The sequence below is a fragment of the Oryctolagus cuniculus genome, chromosome 10, assembly GCF_964237555.1.
Source record: "Oryctolagus cuniculus chromosome 10, mOryCun1.1, whole genome shotgun sequence".
Taxonomy (NCBI): Eukaryota; Metazoa; Chordata; class Mammalia; order Lagomorpha; family Leporidae; genus Oryctolagus; species Oryctolagus cuniculus.
In genome coordinates this window covers 78,013,332-78,038,108 of record NC_091441.1, presented here as the reverse complement: position 1 = coordinate 78,038,108, position 24,777 = coordinate 78,013,332, and the positions used below count along the sequence as shown (strand labels likewise).

The 24,777-nt window shown below is 46.8% G+C and overlaps 1 protein-coding gene across 14 annotated transcripts in view; it reads right to left on the bottom strand.

The window, feature by feature from the left end:
• FOXP1 (forkhead box P1) overlaps nucleotides 1-24,777 on the bottom strand; it is a 464,888-nt gene that overhangs the window by 243,698 nt on the left and 196,413 nt on the right. For 12 of the 14 annotated variants that reach the window (XM_070050577.1, XM_070050597.1, XM_051852212.2 and 9 more), the window contains one exon: nucleotides 1,570-1,784. In XM_070050577.1, the coding sequence (XP_069906678.1) occupies nucleotides 1,570-1,773 (204 nt within the window). In that variant the 5' untranslated portion in view covers nucleotides 1,774-1,784. Of the gene's footprint in view, nucleotides 1-1,569; nucleotides 1,785-12,351; nucleotides 12,592-14,195; nucleotides 14,746-24,777 lie in introns of those variants that run through there. The other 2 variants (XM_070050581.1, XM_070050580.1) reach the window with 2 other exon arrangements.

Below are 24,777 nucleotides of genomic sequence, written 5' to 3'. Positions count from 1 at the left end.
GTCAACAGCCCCACCACCACTGCTCCACAAAGGAACAGTTGATCTCGACCTCTTTTAGTAAGGGCCTATAAAATGGCACTTCAAAATACCAACTGGTTTGTCTCGCTGTAACCGTTACCAGCTGAGAACCTCACACATGATGTGAAACACACGGATGCTCTTCTGTTTACAGCTGGATTTTGATAATAATCTCATTTGTTAGAATTTAGCCTTCTCTGCATTAATTCAAATGCACAACATTTAAATACACACACACACACACACACACAACAAGCACAAAAATTTCAGCTGACGTGTGGCTCAAGGCACAGGCACAAATGGGTGTGGGCAGCCAGTGAAGGGGAGATTCAATCACTTGCAGGAAGCCCTCAGAATTCCAACTTTGGCCTGTTTTCTTTTTTTTCCTCTACGGTTTCATGATGCTTCCACACCTTGCAATGGGTTAAACAACCCAATGATTCCTTATAGTTTTAGAAACTGTTTGCATGAAGAAAACGTTACAAATGCTTTAGAGCCTTTACAAAAGCGATGTCCCTAATACAGGAAGGGAATCCTTGGTCTTCTCTGAGATACAGATTCCAAGAAAGTGGTTTGAGAAATGATTTGCCCCTCGCTTACGCCACTGCTAGTGGTTTGTGTACCTTTTCCCTCACCTGTTTACACAAGGCGCCATGACCACATACTGAATAAATGAAATCAGTGAAGAAACTGGAATGAAAACCGCTCATGATCATTAACAAAAACTCAAAATATTTCCTGCCTCCAAGAGAGGCTGGAGAACCAAAGTCAGTCTTGAAGCAAACAGTATTTACTTATTTGAATTTTCCTTCACACCTGCCAACACAACACTGTTTTTTGTGTCACCTTTATTTATCATTAGGAAATATTTCACCAGTCACTCACAGGTACCCATTCGCCTACCTCCAAAGACTATGTCCCAACTTACCTGTGCTTCTGGGAGGCACCATTAAGAGATGGTTTGAAACATGAATATGAAAGACCACATGAAAACAAGAAACACAGAAACACATCCCTAACTTCTTATGGGAGCGGAGAGCAATGTGTTACACTGACACCTGTGTCCTGGACATTTTGCCTGCTCCATTTAACCATTTGTGCCTGTATTTCTATTTGGTTCTACTCTCCTTATTTACTTACCCTTTTCTCTTACTTCCCTTATCTGCTACTCTGTTTCCTTCCTTATAAGGCTTATGCTCATTTTTGTTTTGTTTCCTCTGTCTTTTCATGGGAACTGCTCTCCTAAGAGTGACTATGCACAAAGCAGTGAAAGGTTAGGTGACACCTATAGTGAGGCAGTGGACAGAGACCCATTCCATCCTAGACTCCAAAAAACTCTCCCCCTATGGGACTTCTGAGACTTGCAACTCACAAGGGCTTGGAGAGTTGTCCTCCTTGGCGGCCACCAGGCCACCTGGAGCAGAGCTGGCTTACACAACACTGCTGACAGGCACACGGGTGAGCACAGAACACCGATGGCGACCATGCGTGAAATGGGGTTGACACTCGCACCCAGCACCCGCCGCCGCCCTGCACTCCACAGCCCAGTACCTGCTGCTGCTGCTGCTGCTGCTGCTGTTGCTGCTGCTGCTGGACGTGGGTGAGGTCGGCTGTGCCGATGTCCACGGCGGGCGTCTCCCCGTTGGACCGGCCCTCCCGGAGGCTGCTACACTCTAGCAAGTGGTTGCCGCCGCTCGACCCATTCTGGATGGCTGAACCGTTGCTTTTCGTCTCAGTCCCAGATTCTTGCATCATGACTCAAAAACCTGGGAGAACCATTTTCAGGCAGGGCGGGGGAGAAAGAAAAGGGCAGCTGTTAAAACAGTTGTTGCTGCTAAGCAGAAGTGCCCTGGCCTTCAATGTTGCCAAAATCTGTAAACAGTTGTCTTTTTTCCCCCCATTCTTGTTTATCCCCCCTTGGTGGGTCAATCCCCTAGTTTTAGGAGTCCTAATTTAAGTATTAATAGTATTGCTGGAAATGCATCAAGCTGTTCTCCTGCAGGGGGAAAAATGAATATTTTCAGGTGAACCTAGACTTCAGGGTTTAATTTCTCTGATTAAATCTGGTTGATCTGCTCAAAAACCAGTAAGTCGTCCCATAGCACACTCTGGAAACAACATTAAGTTTTAACATGCGCGGGTACTGCATATCGTTCTATACTCTTGTCTGAATCCTCTCCAGCTTCACCGGGTGAGTGTTTGGCCTGGTGGTTCAGATCCTGCGTCCCACCTCACACTGCTCCCCACTCCAGCTTACTGCTGCTGTGAGCTTCGGAAGACAGTGGTGACAGATCATGTAGCTGGGTCCCTGCCACCCACATGGGAGACCGAAGTTGACTGCCCAGCTCCCAGCTTTGGCCTGACCTAGTCCTGCCCATTGTGGGCATTTGGGGGAGTGAACCAGCAGGTAGGAGGTATATCTCTTTCTCGTTGTCCCTCTTGTCTCAGTTTGTCTGTCTGCCTGCATTAATAAAAAAAATAAATAAACAAACACAAATTATAAAAGAAAAAGAGAAGAAATACTCCCTAACCTCAGCTTGTCAGGAGATGCTACGCACACATTCCAAGGAGGCTCCAGGAGGTCATTTGTGCTGAAAAACCTCACAGTCAATGCCAAAGGCATTTGAAAGATTCCTTCTCCTTGGAAGCCCTTAAACTGAAACACTTCAAACCTGGCCATTCCAACAAGTTGGGCCACTTGGAGAGAGGGGGCAGGGAAGCCCTCACCTCTCAGAAGTTACATAAATTCAGACTCTAATCTTTGTTTTGCAGTTTAGATTGTCCTGAGAAATCCCACCCAAAGGTAGCCGTTTCTCATGTGGGATTGCTGATCTTCAGAGTCTGGAGTAAGTTCCAAAGGGTCTGACCCTTATATTGAGTTAATAAAAAAAGAAAAGAAAAAATCTTGCCCAGGCAGACACAACAAAAGGAACGAATCTGAAAGCACTAAATGTCTAATAGAGAAAGCTATCCACCGCAGCAGGAGGAGATACAGGATACCTACGTAAACACATTCCACATTCATCCTTGCTACTCTGCAGACACAGAATGGTTAGCCTAGGGAATCAACTTAGCCCAAGGAGTCAACTCAGTCAAGGTTTCTAAAGGGGGCAAAAGACAGATAATTTGCTCATGTCAACTGCTAATAATAATAATGATAGCAATCTAGCGGTCGCCAGAGAGGTGATCTGCATATGCATTTGCTCCCCAGTCTGCAGAGGAGAAAACTGAGGCTCCAAGAGGGTACTTAGACTCTGTGCACTCTGAACCACAGTTAGGAACAGTGGATTTAAGCCAATTCACACTGGAGTCAAAACTACTAACCACAAGGTATTTTCTTAAACTTCAGGTGGAGGGGAAGCAAAACAATGGAAATGACAGGGTCACACGCCACGATCCTGGACTAGGACTTGGAAAAGGAAAAATAAGTCACCAAAGGAAGCCGACAGTTCAGACATCACAGCTGAGAAAGGTCTGAATCTGTAAGACATTACTGTGCGATGCCGACTCCAGATAAAAGGCCAGAAAACTCGGAACACAAGTTTGCTCCAATCATGGAAGGACGTGCGAGGGTACTTCAAAAAGTTCATGGAGAAACACAATTTGAAAATAACTGTATTTTGGCGCAAAAAAATTCATGTATTTTTGAATATATATACGTTGTCCATGAATTTCTTGAAGACCTCTTGTGTATACATCTACTGCTACATATTTCTCCCCCATACATCAAATATGTGACAACAGGGCAATTCATCAGACACTCTGGAAATCTTTAGAGGAACTTGTCTTTTTGCTAAAAATTGGTTTAATTCTGGGTTTTTGTTTTTGTTTTGCAGACTTGCACAAAAATGCAATGGAGGAATTTATAGGGGAACAGTTCACATTCTTCTTCATTTCCTCCCATGTTTCCTATGATCCAACTTGATACAGACTTCTTCAACCCAGGAGCCATATATATTTTTAAGTTAATCCAATTCTGAAGTAGATTAAGCATGGAATTTTTTGTTAACAGGTGGGAAACATACACAAAAACAGCAGCTGATTGCTTCTCCTCTTGAGATGAGACTTTCCAGTAATTACAGTCCTTTAAACATGGCACGTCCCTACTGTCTCGCGAGGAAAGAATCTATTACAACAACAGCAGCTTTCCCAAGGGAATGTGCCCGTAGGATGGCTTCAAATTTAATAAGGCAATGCTTAATGTGTCTGCAACCCAAGTCAGGGTGCCTTCGCTGGATTTCTGCCCCAGCATCCTCAGCCTAGCTTCCTCCCGATGCAGACCCTGGGAGGCAGTGCGAATGCTTGGGTCTCTGCTACCCATGATGGAGACCTGGATTGAGTGCCCAGCTTCAGCCTGGCCCAGTGCTGACTGCTGTGGGCATTTGCAGAGTGAACCCACAGATGGGAGCTTTTTCTGTCTCGATCTCTCTAGCTCTTGAGTTAATTAAAAAAATAAAAGGTGTAAAGAATCAGGCCACAAGGTACTTCATGGCAACATGATTACTTTATTCATCTCTAAAAAGGAATCAGTTTGTAAAAGCCAAGTATTTTTCCCCCAAGACTTCAGTTTCTCCTCCAACTAGCCCATTTCTACGGAAGCTAAGGAAAAGGCACACTGTTAAGATATCTGAAGAGATGGCTGTCTTCGAGTAGTTGGCAAAGAAACCCATGGAATGATTAGGGTTTGTCAGAAGTTACCTAAAGAAAAAAATAATTCTTTAATCTTATTAGGGACTGGATCCCCCAAAGGCAGAAACGCTGCCTATGCATAAACGTGATGCCTGTCTCAGAATGGGCCATGTTTAGTCGACTGTGAAACAAAGCTGCAGGTAGAATGATGCTGCTTCCAGACCATGTGACCATCCGGATCCCAGGCCTGGGAACAGGTGTCTGAGCGACTGGCTGGGCTTTCACTTCCTTCGCTTGACACCATGCTGGTGGGTGGAGTCACACGAGTCGATGAGAAGGCCCTGTCTCTGCTCCGCGCGGTTCCAATGCCGGGTGCCAAGTCCTGCAGTACGAGTTTTTTAGGCACTGAGCCAAGCTTGGCTTGTGAATCAGGTTTGTGAGAGTGCAGGCTTTGGGACCAAAATTGCATAAAGGATTATTTTTGGTCTAAGGATGTCCTTAATTAGTCAAGTGCTAGCAGTAGTATGTAGGTTGGAAGATTTAAAATTTCTCATCATCTCTCAAACCAATCAGGAGAAAACAGCTTTTTGAAAAGCACATGTGAAAAATTAAGAGTGTCAATGTCTAAGCAGATTTCTAACAGTGGCTGGGCCAGCACCGTGTCTACTGAACACCCCAAGCCATTTAATAAGCCTTTCTATCTATCACACGTCACACACAGCAAAGCCCCTGGATGTCCTTTTCAAACTCACAAGTCTATGCAGGCGATAAGGCAGGTAAAGGTTATCCCCATTTCACAGATAAGAAAACTTCAGCTCGACAGATGAAGGGACAGGTGTAACTATGCCCCCATTTTCAGACACAAACCTGTCCCTTTAAGAAATGATGGTGCATTTCCAGTTTGCAACGTCCTATAGGCTGGGCACTGAATGAGTCAATCAGAGGAAAGAAAACTAAGTACATTTGACAACAATGAGGGTGGCAGGTGCACAAAGAAAACCATTCCAATACCAGGGTGGGATATGGGAGCATTTTTTAGCAAGCAAGAGGCTCTTTTTCCATTGAGTTTGATGCTTCTAGAGTCGTCCGGCAGCCAGTCACTGGACAGAGGCAGCAACTCTGGCCCCTCTCACACACTGCACCCTCTTTGCAAGGAGGAAGCTGGCTGCGGGCACTCACTTTGTACAACCTCCCCTCCCCTCAGGGACCCCCTGTACTCAACAAAGCTGCCTTACTCCATGACAAACTGAGAATAAGCAAGAGTGAATAATCCCCAATGTGTCTGAGAGTGAAGACCCGGCACCCGGAGGGCAGGGTCATGCCACACCCACGCACAAGGCCAAACCTGCTTCCCGCATCTGCCTTCTCCAAATGAGCAGGGCCCATTTCAAACACACGATCCACTCAACACAACCCTACAAAGGCCGCCGCCGCTGCTGCACGCACGCTGCAAAGGAGCCAAAACGACCCGCACGACACGCTTGGAAACGCTACAGAGCTACTAGCTTCCAGAAGATCGATTTTCGCACTGGAGGAACTCGTAGGAAAGGGTAAGAACTGACTGCAGCAGGCTTATTTATCGTCACTGCCAACAGGGCCGCTGTCTGGACGTATTCTGGAAAATTCATAATGTCCAGGCCAACGTATTTATAGTAAATTAAAGCAGTGCTTTGTTATTATGATTAGTTCCTTGGTTACAGTGTTGATGCTGAAAATTTAAGGAAAATAAAGCCCTTGTTATCATGCTTGTGAAAGATTTTAAGCTAACAAAAAGTTCAGTCTTGATTCCAGGGCAGTTAATTAAGGCTGACCAAGTCAGGCAGAAGTAAATTAACTTGGCTGATCAATTATTTATATGAAGCAGAATAAATGCCCTTAAAGAACTTGGTCTGTTCGTGAAAGGATGTGTAAATTAAACTCAACATAGTTTTGTAAAATATGTTTCTACTTCCATGGGGAGAAGAGAAGAGAAGTTCATGGTGAAACCACTTTTTAGGAAACTGAAGAGCGGGACTGCATAGTCCTGCCCCACCGTCCAAAAGGAAAAATTCTCTTTCTCGCTGTTCAGCCCAGGAGTAAGCAAAGAAGGAAAATGGCAGGCAGCTTTGAAGAGGTAGCGGAAGCTGATGAGGAAATAAAGGAAAGGGAAGGAGGGAGGGAAAGGGGGGGAGGGAGGGAGAAGGGGAGAAGGGAGGAAGAGGGGGAGAAGGGAGGGAGAGGGGGAGGGCAGACAGGAGGAAGGGACACAGGGAGGGAGAGGGGGAGGAGGGAGGGAAGGGGTACGAGGGAGGGAGAGGGGGAGGGAGAGGGGGACGAGGGAAGGAGAGAAGGAGGGCGGACAGAAAGGAGGAAGGGAGACAGGGAGGGAGAGGGGGAGGAGGGAGGGAGGGGGTACAAGGGAGGGAGAGGGGGACGAGGGAAGGAGAGAAGGAGGGCGGACAGAAAGGAGGAAGGGAGACAGGGAGGGAGGGTGGAAGGGAGGCAGTTTAAGACTAGAGAGGCTATGAGGCTTTCATTAGTCTGGAAATACTGAACACATAGTTCTTACTTTATCATCAGTAATCTCCACACAGTTTGTAGACTGGGAAGCCTAAGGATGAGAGTGAAGCTGGTTTTAGTTCGAGAGAAGGACTTCTGAAACACTCATATTGCATCAAGGATCAAGATTCTTAATCACTGTGTATGCAACGTTCAGGAGAAGAGAAGACAGCCTATCTGTATGAAGATACACAGCGCACACTTATTTCTAGGTCTCATCCAGCAAACAAACTGGTTCCCTTCAAATGTGCAAAGGGTTTATTTTACATGGCAACACGAGACGAGACAAAGTTTTTAAGGAGCAAGGTGCAGCTACACAGACCTTTTCACCCTAGGAGGCAAACAGTGGACTGGTCTGGGCTATTAAACAGCTCCCTACTCTGACTGCCCACTGGATATTACTCTCATGCAAAACAGAGAAAGAAGCAAACAACAGAAAACACCCCAGATGAGAGTCTGGCAACAATGGAGACACCTCATTTCCTAGCACAAGGCGCAGGCCTTCGTGTTTTGTTTGGTTTTGTTTGTTTGTTTGTTTGTTTGTATTTTTGACAGGCAGAGTGGACAGTGAGAGAGAGAGAGAGACAGGGAGAAAGGTCTTCCTTTGCCGTTGGTTCACCCTCCAATGGCCGCCGTGGCCAGCGCGCTGCAGCCGGCGCACCGCGCTGATACGATGGCAGGAGCCAGGTGCTTCTCCTGGTCTCCCATGGGGTGCAGGGCCCAAGCACTTGGGCCATCCTCCACTGCACTCCCTGGCCACAGCAGAGAGCTGGCCTGGAAGAGGGGCAACCGGGACAGAATCCGGCGCCCTGACGGGAACTAGAACCTGGTGTGCCGGCGCAGTAAGGCAGAGGATTAGCCTAGTGAGCTTCGGCGCCGGCCGCGCAGGCCTTTGTTTATCTTATCTACTTGAAAGGCAGAGAGATATAATGAGAGAGAGAGAGAGAGAGAGAGAGAGAGAGAGAGAGAGAGAGATCTCATCTGCTGGTTAGCTCCAAAAATGCCTGCGACAACTGAGTCTGGGCCAGGTTGAAGCCAGGAGCCAGAATCTCAATCCAGGTCTCCTATGCGGGTACAGCAGTGACACAAGTAGTCCAGCTAGCACCTGCTGCCTCCCAGGGTCCCCACTGGCAGGAAGCTGGAACGGGAAGCCAAGCTGGGACTCAAATCCAGGCACTCCAAGAAGGGATGCAGGCAAGCCAAGCAGCATCTTATCCACTGCACCTGGCAGCAGGCTACTGGAGCAGGTGGCAGTGAGGAAGTACTGAGACTTGGGGTCAAAGAAGCAGGGGAGGGCAGAGCAGCGAGGAGGGGCCTCAGGGAGCCCTGGACCCACGATGCCGAGTTGCTGTCCACAGGCAGGGGTGCACAGCACACTCCTGAAGGAACAGAGCGGGAGGAAGACAAACAGAAGGAGAGAAACCCAGTCCCTGTGGCTGTTGCTCCATCCGGGAGAACTTCCGCATGTGCCAAATGCACCCGTCAGGCATACTAGGAAGGGTCCCGACTGAGGGGAAAAATGACTCAAGAGCCAAGTTTAGGAAGAGAAGTCGGTGCCCTGACTGTGTTATGGACCCACCACCTTCCAATACCAAATTTTCATAATTATAACAGAAAGGCGTAAATTTTCTAATGCATGGCAGTTCAAAAAGTAATCAAGGGAAGGAGCCGGAGGGCTATTTTAATGTATGCAAAGCTAGTGACCCACAGTAAATGGGAGGTAGGCTACAATGAATGCAAAGTAATGCACACACACTAAAGTCCCGCTCTGATGAGGGACGGCTAAAATTAACACCCAATTAATTTCCGAATTGACAAACAAATGAAACCCATAAATCTACTTTCTCATTAATTTTCTTGTGGTATAATTTAAAGCAGTAATATGAGGGCAAAAACTGAGCATTATCCATCATAAATATCAAAAAGATAGCACTGTAACACCATAAATTATGCATATTACCTGTTGTTAAAAATGATTTATGTATTATCAACTTTATCGTGCACTTTAGAGGCTTGCATCTATGTTAAGAAACCTGATGTTTCCTTTAGCAGTTAGGAAGGAAAAGTTTAGGACCAAGGAAATTGTCAGAAGTATATATATTTTTAAAAGAGGATTAAAAAAAAAAAAAAAAAACCTCCAGAAATCAAAAGGCGAACCTGTGGCCATCTGGAAAGTCAGGGCAAGGCTGGGACCGGCTCAGGTCTCAGGCGAATGGAGTTGATTTGGGAACAGGACAGCAGTGATGGGCTGGGCCTCCTCCAGGGAGCTCCCTGTCCTAAGGGTGCCATGCTCTACCCTGCCCTCTGGAATGAGACACACAGAGCCAGGCACAGCAATGAAAGGGCAGGGACACAGGGACTCTTATCTCAGCCAGCCAGTGGGGAGCCATCTGCAGCCATGGGGCCCAAGCGAAGCAAGGAACTCCTAAGCTGGCAGGAATGTAGGAAAACGATGCTTCTATGTGGTACCACTCTTGCCCATATAGTTTAAGGGAGAGGAAAAAGTAGAAACTAGTTTGTACTGACCAATTAAACCGGAAACAGTTTATCAATTAAATGGAAGAAGAGGCATTCACTTTAAAAGAGTTTCCTTCCCCACTCTCCACCTCCATTTGTTAATAAGAGTTAAAAAAAAAAAAAAAAAAAAAAAAAAAAAAAAAAAAAAGAGGAGGGGGGGCTGGAATTTTGGCACAATGGGTTAAGCTGCTGCCTGCAACCCAGGCATCCCACATCAGCACCAGTTCGAGTCCTGGCTGTTCTGCTTTCAATCCAGCTTCCTGCAAATGTACCTGGGAAGGCAGCAGATGATGGCCCAAGTACTTGGCCCCCTGTCACCCACATGAGAGACCTGGACAGATGTCTTGATTCCTGGCTTCAGCCTGGCCCAGCTCCCAGACATTGCAACCATGAGGGAAGTGAACCAATGATCCGGCACTCTCTCTCTGTCCCCCTCCTTCCCTCTGTCACTTTGCCTTTCAAATAAACAAATGCATCTTTTAAAAGAGTAAGCAAATAAGTACTCTCTGTCTCAAACTTTACTTTTAGGTACACCTTGCACATAATAGGAGTTTACTACCTGATTGCTGCATTTTTGACTAGATGACTAAATAATGGAAAAATCCAAGCTTCACATCTTGTTCAAACAAGATCAAGGCTTGGGCTAGCCACCAACTTTATGGAGGTACTTCAGAAAGTTCATGGAAAACAGAATTAAAAGACCAGCAGAAAAGTTTGGAGTTTATGTGTTTTTTCATAACACGCATTTACCGTGAAGTTTTGCAAGACCCCTCCCCTTCCTATATTCCTGTGTTTGAAATGGTCTACTGGCTGCACCTCTCGGCAAGTTAGGCAGAGAGTAACTTAAGCCATTCAATCAGGTTAAGTCTTCAGGGACGCAGGTTTTGCCCCAGTCACTGCAAATGTAAAGATAATCAAGCAACGAAAAACCCAACCCATGGTGAGCATTTAATACACATAAGGGCAATTCAGATGGACTGGAAATGGTAGGGGAAAAGGATGTTTAATTTCCTTGTAATGCATGACTCAGAACTGAGCTGACGGAATAGGGGGTAATAAAATAATGTCTCCAGCAAGAGTCTGGCTTCCCTTTGCCACCAGGGTTTCCTTGTGCAGAGAGCACGTTTCACCTTTCCCAGATGAAGGCTTTCTGAATTCCCACACCAAGGCAGTAGCCCTGTTGAGAGCATCTGGAGATATCTCACTCTCAAACCTGTCTTAGGAGCCCACGATCTTGATAAGACCCCAGTAAGAGCAGATAACAGGTCACCCCTCTCTGGAGATGACAGCTGTCTGGCTTAGAGTTTCAGGTTTTTGGCGACTAGTGGGCTGGATTCCCTTTTCTCCTGCTAGACAAGAGCCACTGGGGCGAACCAGGAAGACAGAAAGGAGGCGCGCAGGGACCCAGTCGTACACAGGAAGCTGCATGCCCACTCCTTACCTGCGCGTTGCGACCAGCTCAAATAATTAAACAGAGACCGAAAAGGCGCTGTGCCAACCCAGTGCAAGGCTGTTTGCTCTGCCACGAGGAAGCCTCTGAAGGTCGGGCATGACGGGGCCAGGTGTTCTGGGGAGCCTAATTAAAAGGCACTTTTTTACAGAACCAGATAGGGTTTAAGTGTGGCATGGCACAAGGCGTGCCTAACTTTCATCACTGGAACATTCAAACAGCTGAACCCATCAGACAAATCACTGGTGGAAGAAGAGTGAACCAACCACCACTCTGGATTTTCTTGGGGTTTTCATTTCCATATTTTATGTCATTGAACGGACCCGGGGCCAGGCTCCCGACATCAGTCGGTGAGTGGCGTGTTTGATGATACACTTCACGCACCTCCCACTTCGCCTCTAGCTCCTGGCCGCTCCAGTGGCCCACATGAACAATATGTTCATGGCATCACAGTGACTCAATGAATGCAAGGCATTAGAATCCCAGGGCTGCAAGGCTCCACTGTCTGTCGGTGACAATTATTTTAATTTTATCCTTCAAAACCTCCGGTATATTTATGTGGCTGCCCACCCCTGGCCAGACAGTCACTCTCACACATGGGTTAGCACACCTTCTCTGAGACAGAAGACCACCCTTTGCCTTCGCAGGTCACCATGCCCCCAGCCTCTACCCTCACCCACCCCTGCCCCATGTGTTGTATCTCTGCAATGTACAGCAAAGGCTAAGAGGCTCTGCCTGGTATTGAAACACGAGGTGGATTCAGAAACAGCAACAAACAATAATTCTAAAACAAAACAAAACAATGTGAACTGAGTTTGCTGGGCTGTTTGCAAAACATGACAAAGGACAGGCTCGTGTTCAGGTCTTATCTGCCGTGGCGCCCAGTGTCCCAGGGACGAGAGCTGCACACACGCCAGACGGAACAAAGAGACATACTTTACTTACCCAGAAACTACCCATGGCGTAAACTCATTTTAAAAGGATCCAGGTAAGAGGAAAAGCACGGCTTAGAAATATGTGCGCTATATTAACTATACAACTTGCCTGCCGACTGAAACGTCTCCATTTGTATCACAGAGGATTTATTCAGAACCCATCCAACTCAAAGTTCCCTTCTCAAACTTGACCGCGAGTACATGCAGCAGCCCACATGACAACACACAACACACACACAAGAGTACAAAATCCGAGGGTTGTACCTTTCCGTGGTGGTCGCCTTGTGCATAGTACTAGACTTTTCCTCCTACACCTTCTTAGTCCTTGTTTGTCCCACAAAGAATTTCCTAGCCATCTGATGCTCTATTACTGAGCTAGTGGCCTTTCAGGAGAGCTCTCTCCCTTCTGAAAAAAGCAAACAACTGCATAGATATCATTACACTAAGGAAATCTCTTAGAAAAACCAAACAACTTGCTAATCTCTCCAGCCCCTTCATCCAAGCAAAAGATAAGAAAAGCAAACCTAAGTCTGTTTCAACCACATTCCAGGGACAAGTTCCCCTTTTTCTTTCTTTATCAAAATTCTAGCATTTGAGTTTTTGTGTGTATGTGTTTTTAAATAGACCTTACAGGATAAACTGCTGCTCACACCCGCAAACAAAGCAATATTTGTTTAATAACGATTGCTGCCATGGGTACAGTAAACAAGAGGCCCAGCATTTGTGTTTATGAACAAACACATCATCTTACAAGAGCAATTTAACATTAACCAGGTGGAATAATCAACAGATTTCATAGGTGACACCAGGGGCAGGACTAACGTAAACAGAACCGGGGAGGAGAAAGGGGCCAGTCTTTGGGAATCAAGGTCGAGGTAAATGCATTACAGAGTAAACAGCTGGGAAGAAGGCAAGATAAACAAACAGTCATTCTTCTGACATTTAGAGAGGCAGAAAGGTTGTATGTTACAGACATCAGCTGCTGACCACCATGAAATCAAACCAGTTGGAGACCAAGCTTGCTTGTTTGCACAATGCCATGTTTGCTTATAAACAACAATTTGCTGTTACCAACCTCGAATTACTCATCATCATATAAGCCACGGTGGATCAAGTGAAATCCGGTTAACTCTTTACTGGTAATATTGCTTAGGTTTTTTTTTTTTTAAGGTCCCCCCCACTGGAGAAAAAAAGAGGTCACCCCCAAATAAGGCAAAGAGAGCCTCATTCATTTCTTTGTTTCTTTCCTCACTTCTTGGTTTGCAGATAAAAATAAAGCATCCACGTGGTGGAAAAACTCCTGAAGGTTGGATTTGGAAACAGCTTTTAAAAGACTGTGATGTTTTCCCGCTTGAGCAACTCCACGTTCATTTCCCAGGCTCATCTTTTATCAATGAAATATACCGGTCAAACACACACTCTAACCTTGGACCCCAGATCCAGAAGGAACATCCCGATGTTTCTTTCTCCCCATACAAAGCTTCTTTTCCAAGTTCCTGAAACCCAGCTAGACCCACAAAGACATCTGTAGCCTTCCGGACCCCTCTGCAAAAATCAAACTATTCCACACTGTGATTCTGGCCTTCAAAAATGATTTAAACTAATCAGCTGCTGTTAACTACAACCATGTAGGAGCTCATTCCGTCAGCTTCTCAGAGGAGTCTCAGCTCCCCGAAGACGGGTTCAATGTGTCCACTACCGAGAGTGTTAAGAGGAAAGTTTAATCTTGAAAAATTCCCTGGACGAGTGCTACCCTATAAAGCAGCTTACCCTGCACTATAAGAAAGTTACCGTGTCTTATCACAGGTACTATATTTAGGGATACAATCTGCAATTAAAGCATGAGCTTGCATCTATTTTACAGATACTTTAACATTATTAAACTGCTTAACTTTGCTACGTGTGAAAAACATCCCTCTATCACTTAAAATGCAGTAAGCAAAGCAAACTGGAAAAACCGTTTGATAATTTATCTATATCTTATGATCAGTTAACTAATTTTTTTAAGGTTTCTGTATTATGTCAGTACAAAGTACAGTGAAAGAATGTCTACTGGATGCAGTAAAATTTCAAAGTGAGAAAACAAAATTTAAAAAGTAAATACACACCTCAGAAGGTTCTGGCAATTGTATTAGTCACAGTCAGGGTATTGGAACTTTCATCTCTGTCCAAAATTTTGTAAAAATTGTGTCTTCCCCAGGCTCCCTCTGCCAGCATCACTTTCACCTTCGCAGCCCTGTCTGGCTGCTTCTTTCCAGCTCATGTATCCACGGTCTAATCTCTGTTCTGCAGACCTAGAGTCACAAAGTAACTAGAGTGTTTTCTTTTGTGTTTTTGTTTTGCTGTGCTGTGGTTGGTTTCCTAAATCTCTCTGCTGACAGCCTGCTTTTCCCCACATCAGCATAGCTCTTAGGCCTCCAGTGTCTGGGGAAGAAACCTCCCACCAGGAGGGCGTTTCTCAGGTACATGGACCTGCTCACAGCTTCCGGACAACGGCACGGGGACCCTCAGAACTCCCTCTGCTGCCCCAGGGAGCCCTCTGGGGCTGGTGCTGTTCTACTGCCCTAGAGAAAGAGACTTGCTCAACGGAGTGATGATGCAAGCCTGGCTGCTGGAACAACTAACAGACGCTTCTTCCAATGCTCGCAGGACAGAACGTCCTCAAACTCCATACTGCCCCGTGCCTGTGGCCAGGGGGACAGGGAAGCACAGAGGAGTTGCATGCTACACGCCACGTCCCAGGGCAAACTCAGGAGACGAGAGAATGAAGGCAGACTGCAGAAGGTTGCACCCTGCCAGGCCCACTCTGCCTGCTTCCTCAGCAAAGCTGACTCAAAACTGCAGCCCAGGTCTTTCCCAGCTTTGCCCGGCTTCGTTGCCATTTTCCTTCCCAGAAGCTGGGATGAACTAGAAGCCAGGTAAAGTATTAGAAACACAATGTGCCATCCTGGATGGTAATCCAAAGGGTTGTAACCATTTCCCATGACCAAAGCCAATCAATGAGACCTGGAAAGCTAAGCTAAACCTGTACCTACCCTACCCCCCCCCCCCCCCCGCAAAAATCCACTACCTAACTGGAGGCTGCTTTGGATCATGAGTGGGATAAGCCACCTGCTGTCTGTCTCCCCTCTTCCCCAGTAACGTCTGAATGCTGAGCTGACCACCTCTGCCTCCTGCTTCATGAGCCCAGTTTCCTTGTTTTAATTCCTACGGAGCCTCAATTTTAAGTTTTATTTATTTAAAAAGAATGCACTGCTTAAAACTCCCTTTGTGGGGCCGGCATCGTGGCTCACGTGGTTGATTCTCCACCTGTGGTGCTGGCAACCCATATGGGAGCTGGGTTCTAGTCCCAGTTGCTCCTCTTCCAGTCCAGCTCTCTGCTGTGGCCCGGGAGTGCAGTGGAGGATGGCCCAAGTGCTTGGGCCCTGCACCCGCATGGGAGACCAGGAGGAAGCATCTGGCTCCTGGCTCAGGGCTTCAGATCAGCGCAGCGCCGGCCATGGCAGCCATTTGGGGGTGAACCAACAGAAGGAAGACCTTTCTCTCTGTCTCCTTCTCTACTAACTCTGTCAAATAAATAAAAAATAAAAACTCCTTTTGCATAAACTGTTTAATAAATGACTTTAAAAAACTGAAACTAGTCTTAAGGAATTTCAGGGGTAGGGGCAGGGCCCGAGGAAAGACTAATTCGTTCTTTTCCCGGCTGCTTTCCGTGGCGCTGAGCGCTCTACGTGTCCTGGGATTCCATGGAGGCGGTGTCTTCTGAGCCCGGATCCCGGGTGCAAGCATTAATTTTTCCACTAGTTCAGCCTTTCTGCCATCTCCACCTTGATGTTCTCAACTGTTGTTTTCAAATGATTGGTTTTTGATAAACAACCTGCTTCAGAGGAAACTTTGTTTCACTTCTTCAAGTGGAAAGCCAGCATGTACCCCTCTGTCAGAGAAGACTTGATAATGGGTGTAATAAAGCCCAGCCAATGTTGTGAAAGTCTAGCCAGATCCTGCTGTTCTCAGAAGCTCTGAGTGGCAGCCATGTTCTTTCTTTGTTAAATACTGAGCTTGCAACTGGCAGAGACAGATTAAAGGTACCACCATACTGAGTCCTTCTCCTTGGTTTTATCAGAAGGATTTTTAAAAAGCACCTAAAAAGCCTTTTCCAACCCACCAAGCCAGTGGCCTAAGACTCAGATACTGGGGAACTTAGCGAGAGGGGACCTAAGAGGGCCACAGGAGGACCTGGGCTCTCTGCGTGACCAGTTAAGCACTATATTCCTAATGATGCCATGTGTAAGGCACACACTGAGCGCCGACTGTGTACACGTGCACTGCTCAAGAAATAAACAAGAAGCCAGGTGCTCTTGTACCCAGACCAAATGGGGCTCCTGGGTCATGGAGATTTCACTGAGAGAAGACATTGTAAACCTCAAACCAGCAACTCCAACAATGCACCCTCCCCTTCCAGGCATGCCTTTTCTCACACCATCAAAGCATTGGTGCATCAGCCACTTAAGCAATGCTGCCTTTCCACAATGCAAGTTCAGAGTTTATTCAGCACCAAGTCACCACCGTATGATAAAAACTATAAGCATATCATTCAAATGCTTTATTGGTCAAAAAGATGGATGCTTTTACGAGCCCAACCTTTTTTGTAATGGAGAGCCTCTGATGACCCAGCATTAGCCTCATTCCCTGCTATTAATCATACTTCTAAGAGCTCATTTTGCCTTAAAATCTTAAGAAATTGCTATAATTTAAAGACATGGTGTCTACATAATGGGAAATGCTTCATAGATTGTATCATTTCATAAAATACTGTATTTTATGGGAACAATGGCAATGATGCTAAGGTACTACTAAATGAGTATAGTTCTATATATACTGTATATGTGTATCTGTGTGTTTGAATGGATGCAGATTTATATGGACAAGGAAATATAACCTCTTTTCTATTTATGACTTCCAACATCTGTACACCTGAATCACCACCTCTGAAAGTCCATTAATCCAAAGGCATGGGTGTAGAGTTTACATAGATTAAAAACCAAAATAATGCTCCCAAACAAATGAAAGATAAAAATGAGAGGGAGCAATGCTGATGGGAAAAGACAGAAAGATGTGAAAGCGCACGGCTGCTCTAAGGAAACTCCATGGCAGTGAATTCTCCACTCATCATCTGTCATTCCCGGGCCTCATCTGTCCCCGTGAAGAGAACCAAGGGCAAGCTCGCCAATAAGTGACTTCAGGACAAACTCCAGGCAGCTGCCAATTTACTTGCAGTATGATTTCAATAATGTAACGATGCCCCGAACCTAGGTCCTCATCTCATTAAACCACCCTTCAGGACCCTTTAGCACAGCTGAACACCATGACGGGCGGGACCTGAAAGAGCTGTTCAAAACACAGAGCTAAAATAAATCTTTTCTCAAGCACCCTTTCAACTGTTACAGCTATACAACCGGAATGCAACATACACATGTTTATCTTCAAATCTTACACACACACACACACAAATGGTGACATCATGTTACATGATGAACAAAGGGTAGGCTCCAATTGGAGCGAAGATTTTTGAATAGCTCTTCTGTGAATGGTTGGGAAGAACACAGCACCAGTTGGCCTCAAAGTCAGGAACCCAGCTCTGGTGCTACAGTTAGCAAGGGCTGAACGCAGGATCTGTGAAACAGCTGGAGGCTGGTGACAAAGTGTAAGTGGAGCTGTGACAAAGGATCAGACTGCACAGGGCTCAGCAATCCCAGCTCTGGCCGAGGGGCCCCTATACACCTCCCAGGTGCTGTCACCTGATCAAGACAAGCGCCAAGACGTTGGCTCCACACTCTGACTTGCAAAAAAGCCAGCTGCTGCGCTTGTTCCTCAAGGAAGTGCTGGGCCAGGGAGGACGCCTAGAAAGAGATCAAAGCCTTTCACCAGGGTCCCTCCAGCACACTGTCACAGACACGCCAACAGGAAGGGCCGAGCCCGAGGTGCCCAGAATGGGTGGAGTGGTAACAACAGTGGGGGCGGTGCACAACAGCTTCCCTTCACATACTTGATTTTGGGGTCATCGAAAGCTTATTGGACCTGCTGATGTCTGATGAGGCTTGAACTCCGCAGGATTCACTTGTGGACTAAACACTGCAAGAAACTTTTGAAAACGTGTTACTACTCCTTGCATTCCTATGGGAAATAGTTAAGGTGAAGGTATGGGGCCTATTTATGCCGGAAACAACACCTGCTATCAAGTATGCACCTTACTACTCTGGCATCTGATACAAGGAGTTACAATTCTTCACCTGTAAAATGGATGTGACAGGGCCCATAAGCAGCAATCCCTGAGTTAAGACATATCAAAGGCCACAGCCCACGGATAAGCAGCTGGTGGAGGAGCTAGTGTATTTATCCAGGAGCAGAACCTTGTGGGACTTCCTGTAGGAAACCTACACAAGGGGCCAGGGATGTGTTTCATGACCAGGGCTTCCAGCTAGAACCACATTTGCCCCCGGCATGTAAGGAAGTAACCACTTTTTACACTACAACTGTGCAGTACACCTGAGGTGGAGGACACAGAGCAGGGTGGTGGGGACAGCTGCAGGGGCATCACTCAAGAGCTTGTCAGAAACGTAACTGCTCAGGTCAACACAATGAGACTCTGCATGAACAAGAACCTCCCCACTCCCACCCACCCTCAAAGTCTGAGAAGGCAGGTGCAGGGGAAAGGGAACAGACTTAGTTGGGTCTGGTTCTCAGCTCGGACAATTTCAGTTTTCTACAAGCTGTGTTTGACCAGTCCATCTTTTAATTTCCTCATTTAAAAGTCATACTCCTCTGAATCCAGTTTGTTCATCCTTCTAAGCAGTATTCAGTTTTTACCTACCTAGTATGTACCAGACCCTGTAGGAAGTGTTAAGGCAGCAATGGGGAGCAAAAAGTGATACAGCTCCATCAACATGGAGGCGATGGAGATGTCTGATCAGGAGGACGCACACTAATCAATCAGCCATCTGGAGAGGCAGAGATGGGGACTGCAGGAAGTGCTACCATGAAAAATGCACAATGCTCTGAGAGTGCACAAAGATAATGTAGGTAATGTGCCTGGTATGCAGTAGGTGCTCAATAAATCACAGTGGTTATTACCAGGTCACAAGACCCAGCCCTTTGGGAGGTCACTAAACACTGCTCCAGTGCAGATGACTCTTCTCCCCATCATACACGAACCTGAATTGAACTCCATTCTCAGTTCAAATCTTGTAAAAATGTTTTTTTTTTTTACTTTTGTCTCCTGGCTAGATGAGGACTGTAACATTAATGAAGTCACTTTTTTTTTTTTTTTTTTGACAGGCAGAGTGGACAGTGAGAGAGAGAGACAGAGAGAAAGGTCTTCCTTTGCCGTTGGTTCACCCTCCAATGGCCGTCGCGGCCGTCGCGCTGCTGCCGGCGCACCGCTGCCGGCGCACCACGCTGATCCGATAGCAGGAGCCAGGTGCTTCTCCTGGTCTCCCATGGGGTGCAGGGCCCAAGTACTTGGGCCATCTTCCACTGCACTCCCTGGCCACAGCAGAGAGCTGGCCTGGAAGAGGGGCAACCGGGACAGAATCCGGCACCCCGACCAGGACTAGAACCCGGTGTGCCGGTGCTGCAAGGCGGAGGATTAGCCTAGTGAGCCGCGGCGCCGGCCAATATTCCTTCTATTGATAGCACAAAAAACCACCATAACGTTCTGGGATGTTAAGACTGAGCTCTTGGGGTCAATGCTGTGACTCAGTAGGTTAATCCTCAGCCTACGGTGTGGGCATCCCATATGGGTACCGGTTCTAGTCCTGGCTGCTCCTCTTCCAATCCAGCTCTCTGCTATGGCCTGGGAAAGCAGTAGAAGATGGCCCAGGTCCTTGGGCCCCTGCACGCACATGAGAGACATGGAAGAAGCTCGTAGCTCCTGGCTTTGGATCAGTGCAGCTCCGGCCACTGCAGCTATTTGGGGATGAACCAGCAGATGGAAGACTTTTCTCTCTGTTTCTCCCTCTCACCATCTGAAACTCTCTCTCTCAAATAAAAAAATAATTTTTTTTTAAATAAGACTGATCTCTTATTTACCAACGTGTAGACAAAGGGAAAAATGAGAACAGGGCAGAGGGTAATACTGCAAACCAGCCTGGTTCAAAACAGTCTTTTGATTATCATTTTAAAGCCTCAAAAATCTAAAGAAAATCTTTAATTGGCTTTTCAGAGGCATTTCTTCTTTGTATATGCAGTTTGTTGAAGTCAAGAACATACATGCTAATAATGCAGACAGGATTAGCAACCTGTCCCTTAGAGTGTAGATACAAGTGGCTAATTATTCGTGCACCAAGCACACGTCCAAACAGAGGGGAGACTGGACTGAACAGGAGTTAAACCAGTGCCTATTACCAAATCCCTGCCACCGACAAATCCTACCCCAAGAATGGAGATAACCTGAGTCTGTTACACTGAATGGGAAACTTGTGGAATGGTGCAAGTGGGCGTGTTCAATGAGTCTTAAAATAGTCTTCCAGGGAATCAGATCTTCCTTTATTCCTTCCTCATGAATTCATGAACTTTAAATAAAAATGTTAGGGTCAGGCATGATGGCACCCGGGGCTAAAGAGCTGCTTGTGACACATGCATCCCACACTGGAGTCCTGGTTGCAGTCCTGTCTAGTCCACTTACGATCCAGCTCCCTGTTAGTACACCTGGGAACATAACAGATGATGGTTGGTACTTGGGACCCTTGGGAGACCCTGACTTCAGCTATTTGGGGACCGAGCCAGTGAATGGAACATTTCTCTCTCTCTCTCTCTCTCTCTTTCTCTCTCTCTCCTTCCTCTTTCTTTCCCCCTCCCCCCAACTCTGCTTTTCAAATAAATATTTGAAAAATAAAAATTTTAAGTATGGTGAAACAGGTCTGCATGTTTGCACAAGTTTTTGGTCTTTTTCCAAAAAATCTGATTTCCTTCCAACAGGTGGATATGTATGATGGCGGAATTCTGACCTCACTTTTATCAGAATGTCCCTGACTGAAGAAAGCAGGAACAGAACAGCTGATGTGAGCTAGGAACAAGTGTGTCAGATGCAACACACTTCATGCTAAGACCTCAAGAACTCAACATACCGTAGCTGAGAGTCACAATCAGCTCACACATGGGGTACCTCTTCTGATTTTTGTAGGATGGATTGTTACATGGACTAGGACACAGCCACCAGGATCTTGGTAGGTTGTAAAAGATGGATGGTATCCATTTCTACTGGCTGCAGTAAGATGTCCATGCATGTAGAACTGTTTCCCTGAGGTCCAACTATTAAAAACAGAGTGTTAGAGAAAAGGGCACAGCTGGAATAGAGAAAACATCAGCATTAAATAAAAAAAAAAAAAGTCAGGGGCAGGGATTCGGCCTGGCAGATCAGACACCTGTGTCCCATCTTAGAGCACCTGGATTTGATGCCCAGCTCTGCTCCTGACTCCAACTTCCTGCTAACGCAGATCCTGGGAGGCAGTGATGATGGCTCAAGTAATTGGGTTCCTGACACTCATCTGGGAGACCTGGATTGAGCTCCTAGCTTTGGCCCAGCCCAGCCATTGCAGGCATTTGGGGAGTGAACCAGTGGATGGAAATATTTCTCTCTCTCTCTCTCTCTCTCAAATAAACTAAAATATATATTAAAAAAAAAAGAACTTCAAAAGAAAAGAAATCTGTCCTTCCGTAGCAAAAGTTTCCCACCTGGGCAACCTGCACCACCTCCACTCCACCCTCCATCCCCTCCCCTTATGGTGGACATTCGGGAAATGTCGGAAGGACACTGGAGTTGTTATAGCTGGGACGGAGAGTGTGCTACTGGCATCCAGTGGTAGGGACTAGGGATGCTAGGGACCCACTCTAGAATGCACAAGACAGCCCCTACCAGAAAAATCTTCTCATCCCACACGTCAACAGTGCCATGGTTGAGAAAATGGTCCTGCAAGAATCTGTTCTGTTTTGCCCTGGGATCAAAGCAATGAGTCCAATTTCTTGTTCAATAATAAATTTATAATGTGCCTTAAAACTTTAATGAATTGTGAGTTTTGCTTGCGTCTCGACTTCATAAATACTACTGAACTGAGCACCTGTTATGGGCAGGTTAAGCAAGGCTTCCGCAACACCCAGACCTATGAGTGGGTACAGTCGTCCTTCAGAATCCACAGGAGACTGGTTCAGGATCCCCTGTGGATAATCAGCTCTGTAGATGCCGCAGTCCCTTATACAAAATGCTGTGGATTTGCATAGAGCCTACACACATCCTCCTATGATCTTTAAATCATCTCCATATTACTTATCCATAATACAATGTAAGTGCCATACAAAGAGTTGTCATATCATATCATTTAGGAAATAATGACAAGAAAAAAGCTCAATACAGATGGAGTTAAAAAATATTTTGGAGCACCGGTGTTGTGGTGTAGTGAGTTAAGCTGCAGCTTGCAACACTGGTATTTGAAATCAGAGTGCCAGTTCATGTTCTGGCTGCTCCATTTCTGATCAAACTCCTGCTAACTTGCCTGGGAAGGCAGAAGACAGCCCAAGGGCTCGGGCCCCTGAACCCATGTGGGAGACCCAGATGGAGTTCCAGGCTCCTGGGTTTGGCCCAGCCATTGAAGCCACTTGGCGAGTGAACTGGGTGGAAGATCTGTCTCTCCACCTTTCAAATCAATCAATAAATACATCTTTAAAAACACATTTTTGATCCATTCTGGTTGATCCCGGAATGCAGAACCTGTGGATATGGAAGGTTAAGGCCAAGCGACTGGGCAAGGGGAGGGCCTATGCACGAGCAAATAGGAAGACAGGTGAGTGGAAGAGGAAGGAGCCAAGCTGGAGAGCCAAGAGTGGAGCTGGAATGACCGAGAGCAGGGACAGGCTGGAAGGAGGGCAGCCCCTTGGGAAGTTCAGTCTGAGAGACACAGCTAGCACGGAACTGAGGCCGGAACCTGGAGCACGAATGAGGCAGCTCTCATGCAGTGCTACAGGAGCTGGCGGGGTGGGACAGCGCCCAGCCCTGCCCCCTGCTTCCTCAGGGTCCTGCTCCTCACTGATCCCGTTTCCCATGCAGACTTCTTGACTTCCCCTCCCTTGGTCAAGGGCACTTGCCAGTCTTCAAACCTGGCTTCCTCCACCTTGGTGTTGCCCACTACTCCTGCAGTGTCACTGGAAGAACCACACCTGGTTGTCTGCACCCCCTCCCCATGCCCTGGCTCCTCTGCACACTGCAGGCTAGCTCGCCCCCAACCCTCTGCTGAAAATACACCCCCACATCTGCGGGTGCTGAAAGCAGTGCACTCCAATTCTTCCCTCACTGACCTCTTGACAACACAGGACACCATCATTCAAACTTTCTCTCTCCCAGGAGACAAGTTCTCCTAGCTGCCAGGTTCTCCTCCTTGTTCCTGGTTCTCTGCCTGCGTATCTGGTGGCTCCTTACTCAAATTCTTCATGAGCGTCCCTTCCCTCAGATCATTCTCAAATGTTCCTTCTTGCTCAGGGCTCCCAAACTCTAAGGCAGGGATTGGCAAACTTCTGCAAAGGGCCAGAGAGTAAATGCTTCTGACTTTAAGGCTGCACGGTCTGTGACCCAGCCACTCTGTTCTGCTGTTGCATGGCAAAAGTAGCCAGACACATTATGCACTCAAGTAGATGTGTTCTAATAAAACTTTATTAAAAAAAAAAATACAAGAGCTGGATTTGGCCAGAGAGCTGTGGTTTGCTGGCCCTTTCTCTAAAGGACTACTGGTGGTGAAAGACCTCCATCTGCCCATGGCCTCAACTCACTCCTGTACCTTGGTGGCTCCTCAATCATTTTCACCAACCAACCTTCCCAGAGCGGCAAACTCTTGGTCACTGCCACCCTGATATTTAAAAGAACCTCATCTTTGTCTCAATCTGAAATCACCTACTCCCTCCATCCAAACTCCTAGCCAGTTCCTGTTTCCTGCCACCTCTGTCCCCTGCTTAGTTTCTCAGTTCCTTGGAAGTATGGTCTCTGTGGTTTCACCTCTGACTTAGATCAGTCTGCACTTGGGACCCTGTCAAAAAAAAAAACAAAAAAAACCAAAACAAAACAAAAAAAAAACTGAGTGGACAGTGAGAGAGAGAGACAGAGAGAAAGGTCTTCCTTTTTCCATTGGTTCAGCTCCCAAGTGGCCAATCCGAAGCCAGGTGCTTCCTCCTGGTCTCCCATGCAGGTACAGGGCCCAAGCACTTGGGCCATTCTCCACTGCCTTCCCAGGCCACAGCAGAGAGCTGGACTGGAAGAGGAGCAACGGGACAGAATCCGGCGCCCCAACCGGGACTAGAATCCAGAGTACCAGCGTCGCAGGCAGAGGATTAGCCAAGTGAGCTGCAGCACCGGCCTGGGCCTCAGTTCTTAACGATAGGACAGCAGTTCCTCAACTCCAGACCCCAGTGGAATCAAGTCCTTCAACCAGCTGAGTCAGGAGGGCTGGGCTGGGACCCTGGAGGCAGTGGGGACGACATGCAGGCCACAGGATATGAATACGATGGGACCTGAATACACCCCAGCACTGATGAACCCAACAGAGAGCAGGTTCTCTGTCACACCTGACACCGAAGGCCACTCTTTGAAACTTCCTAGTGAGGCCAATTCCGCTGGTTTGTAACCTAACTCTAACTTTCACTCTTTTAAAG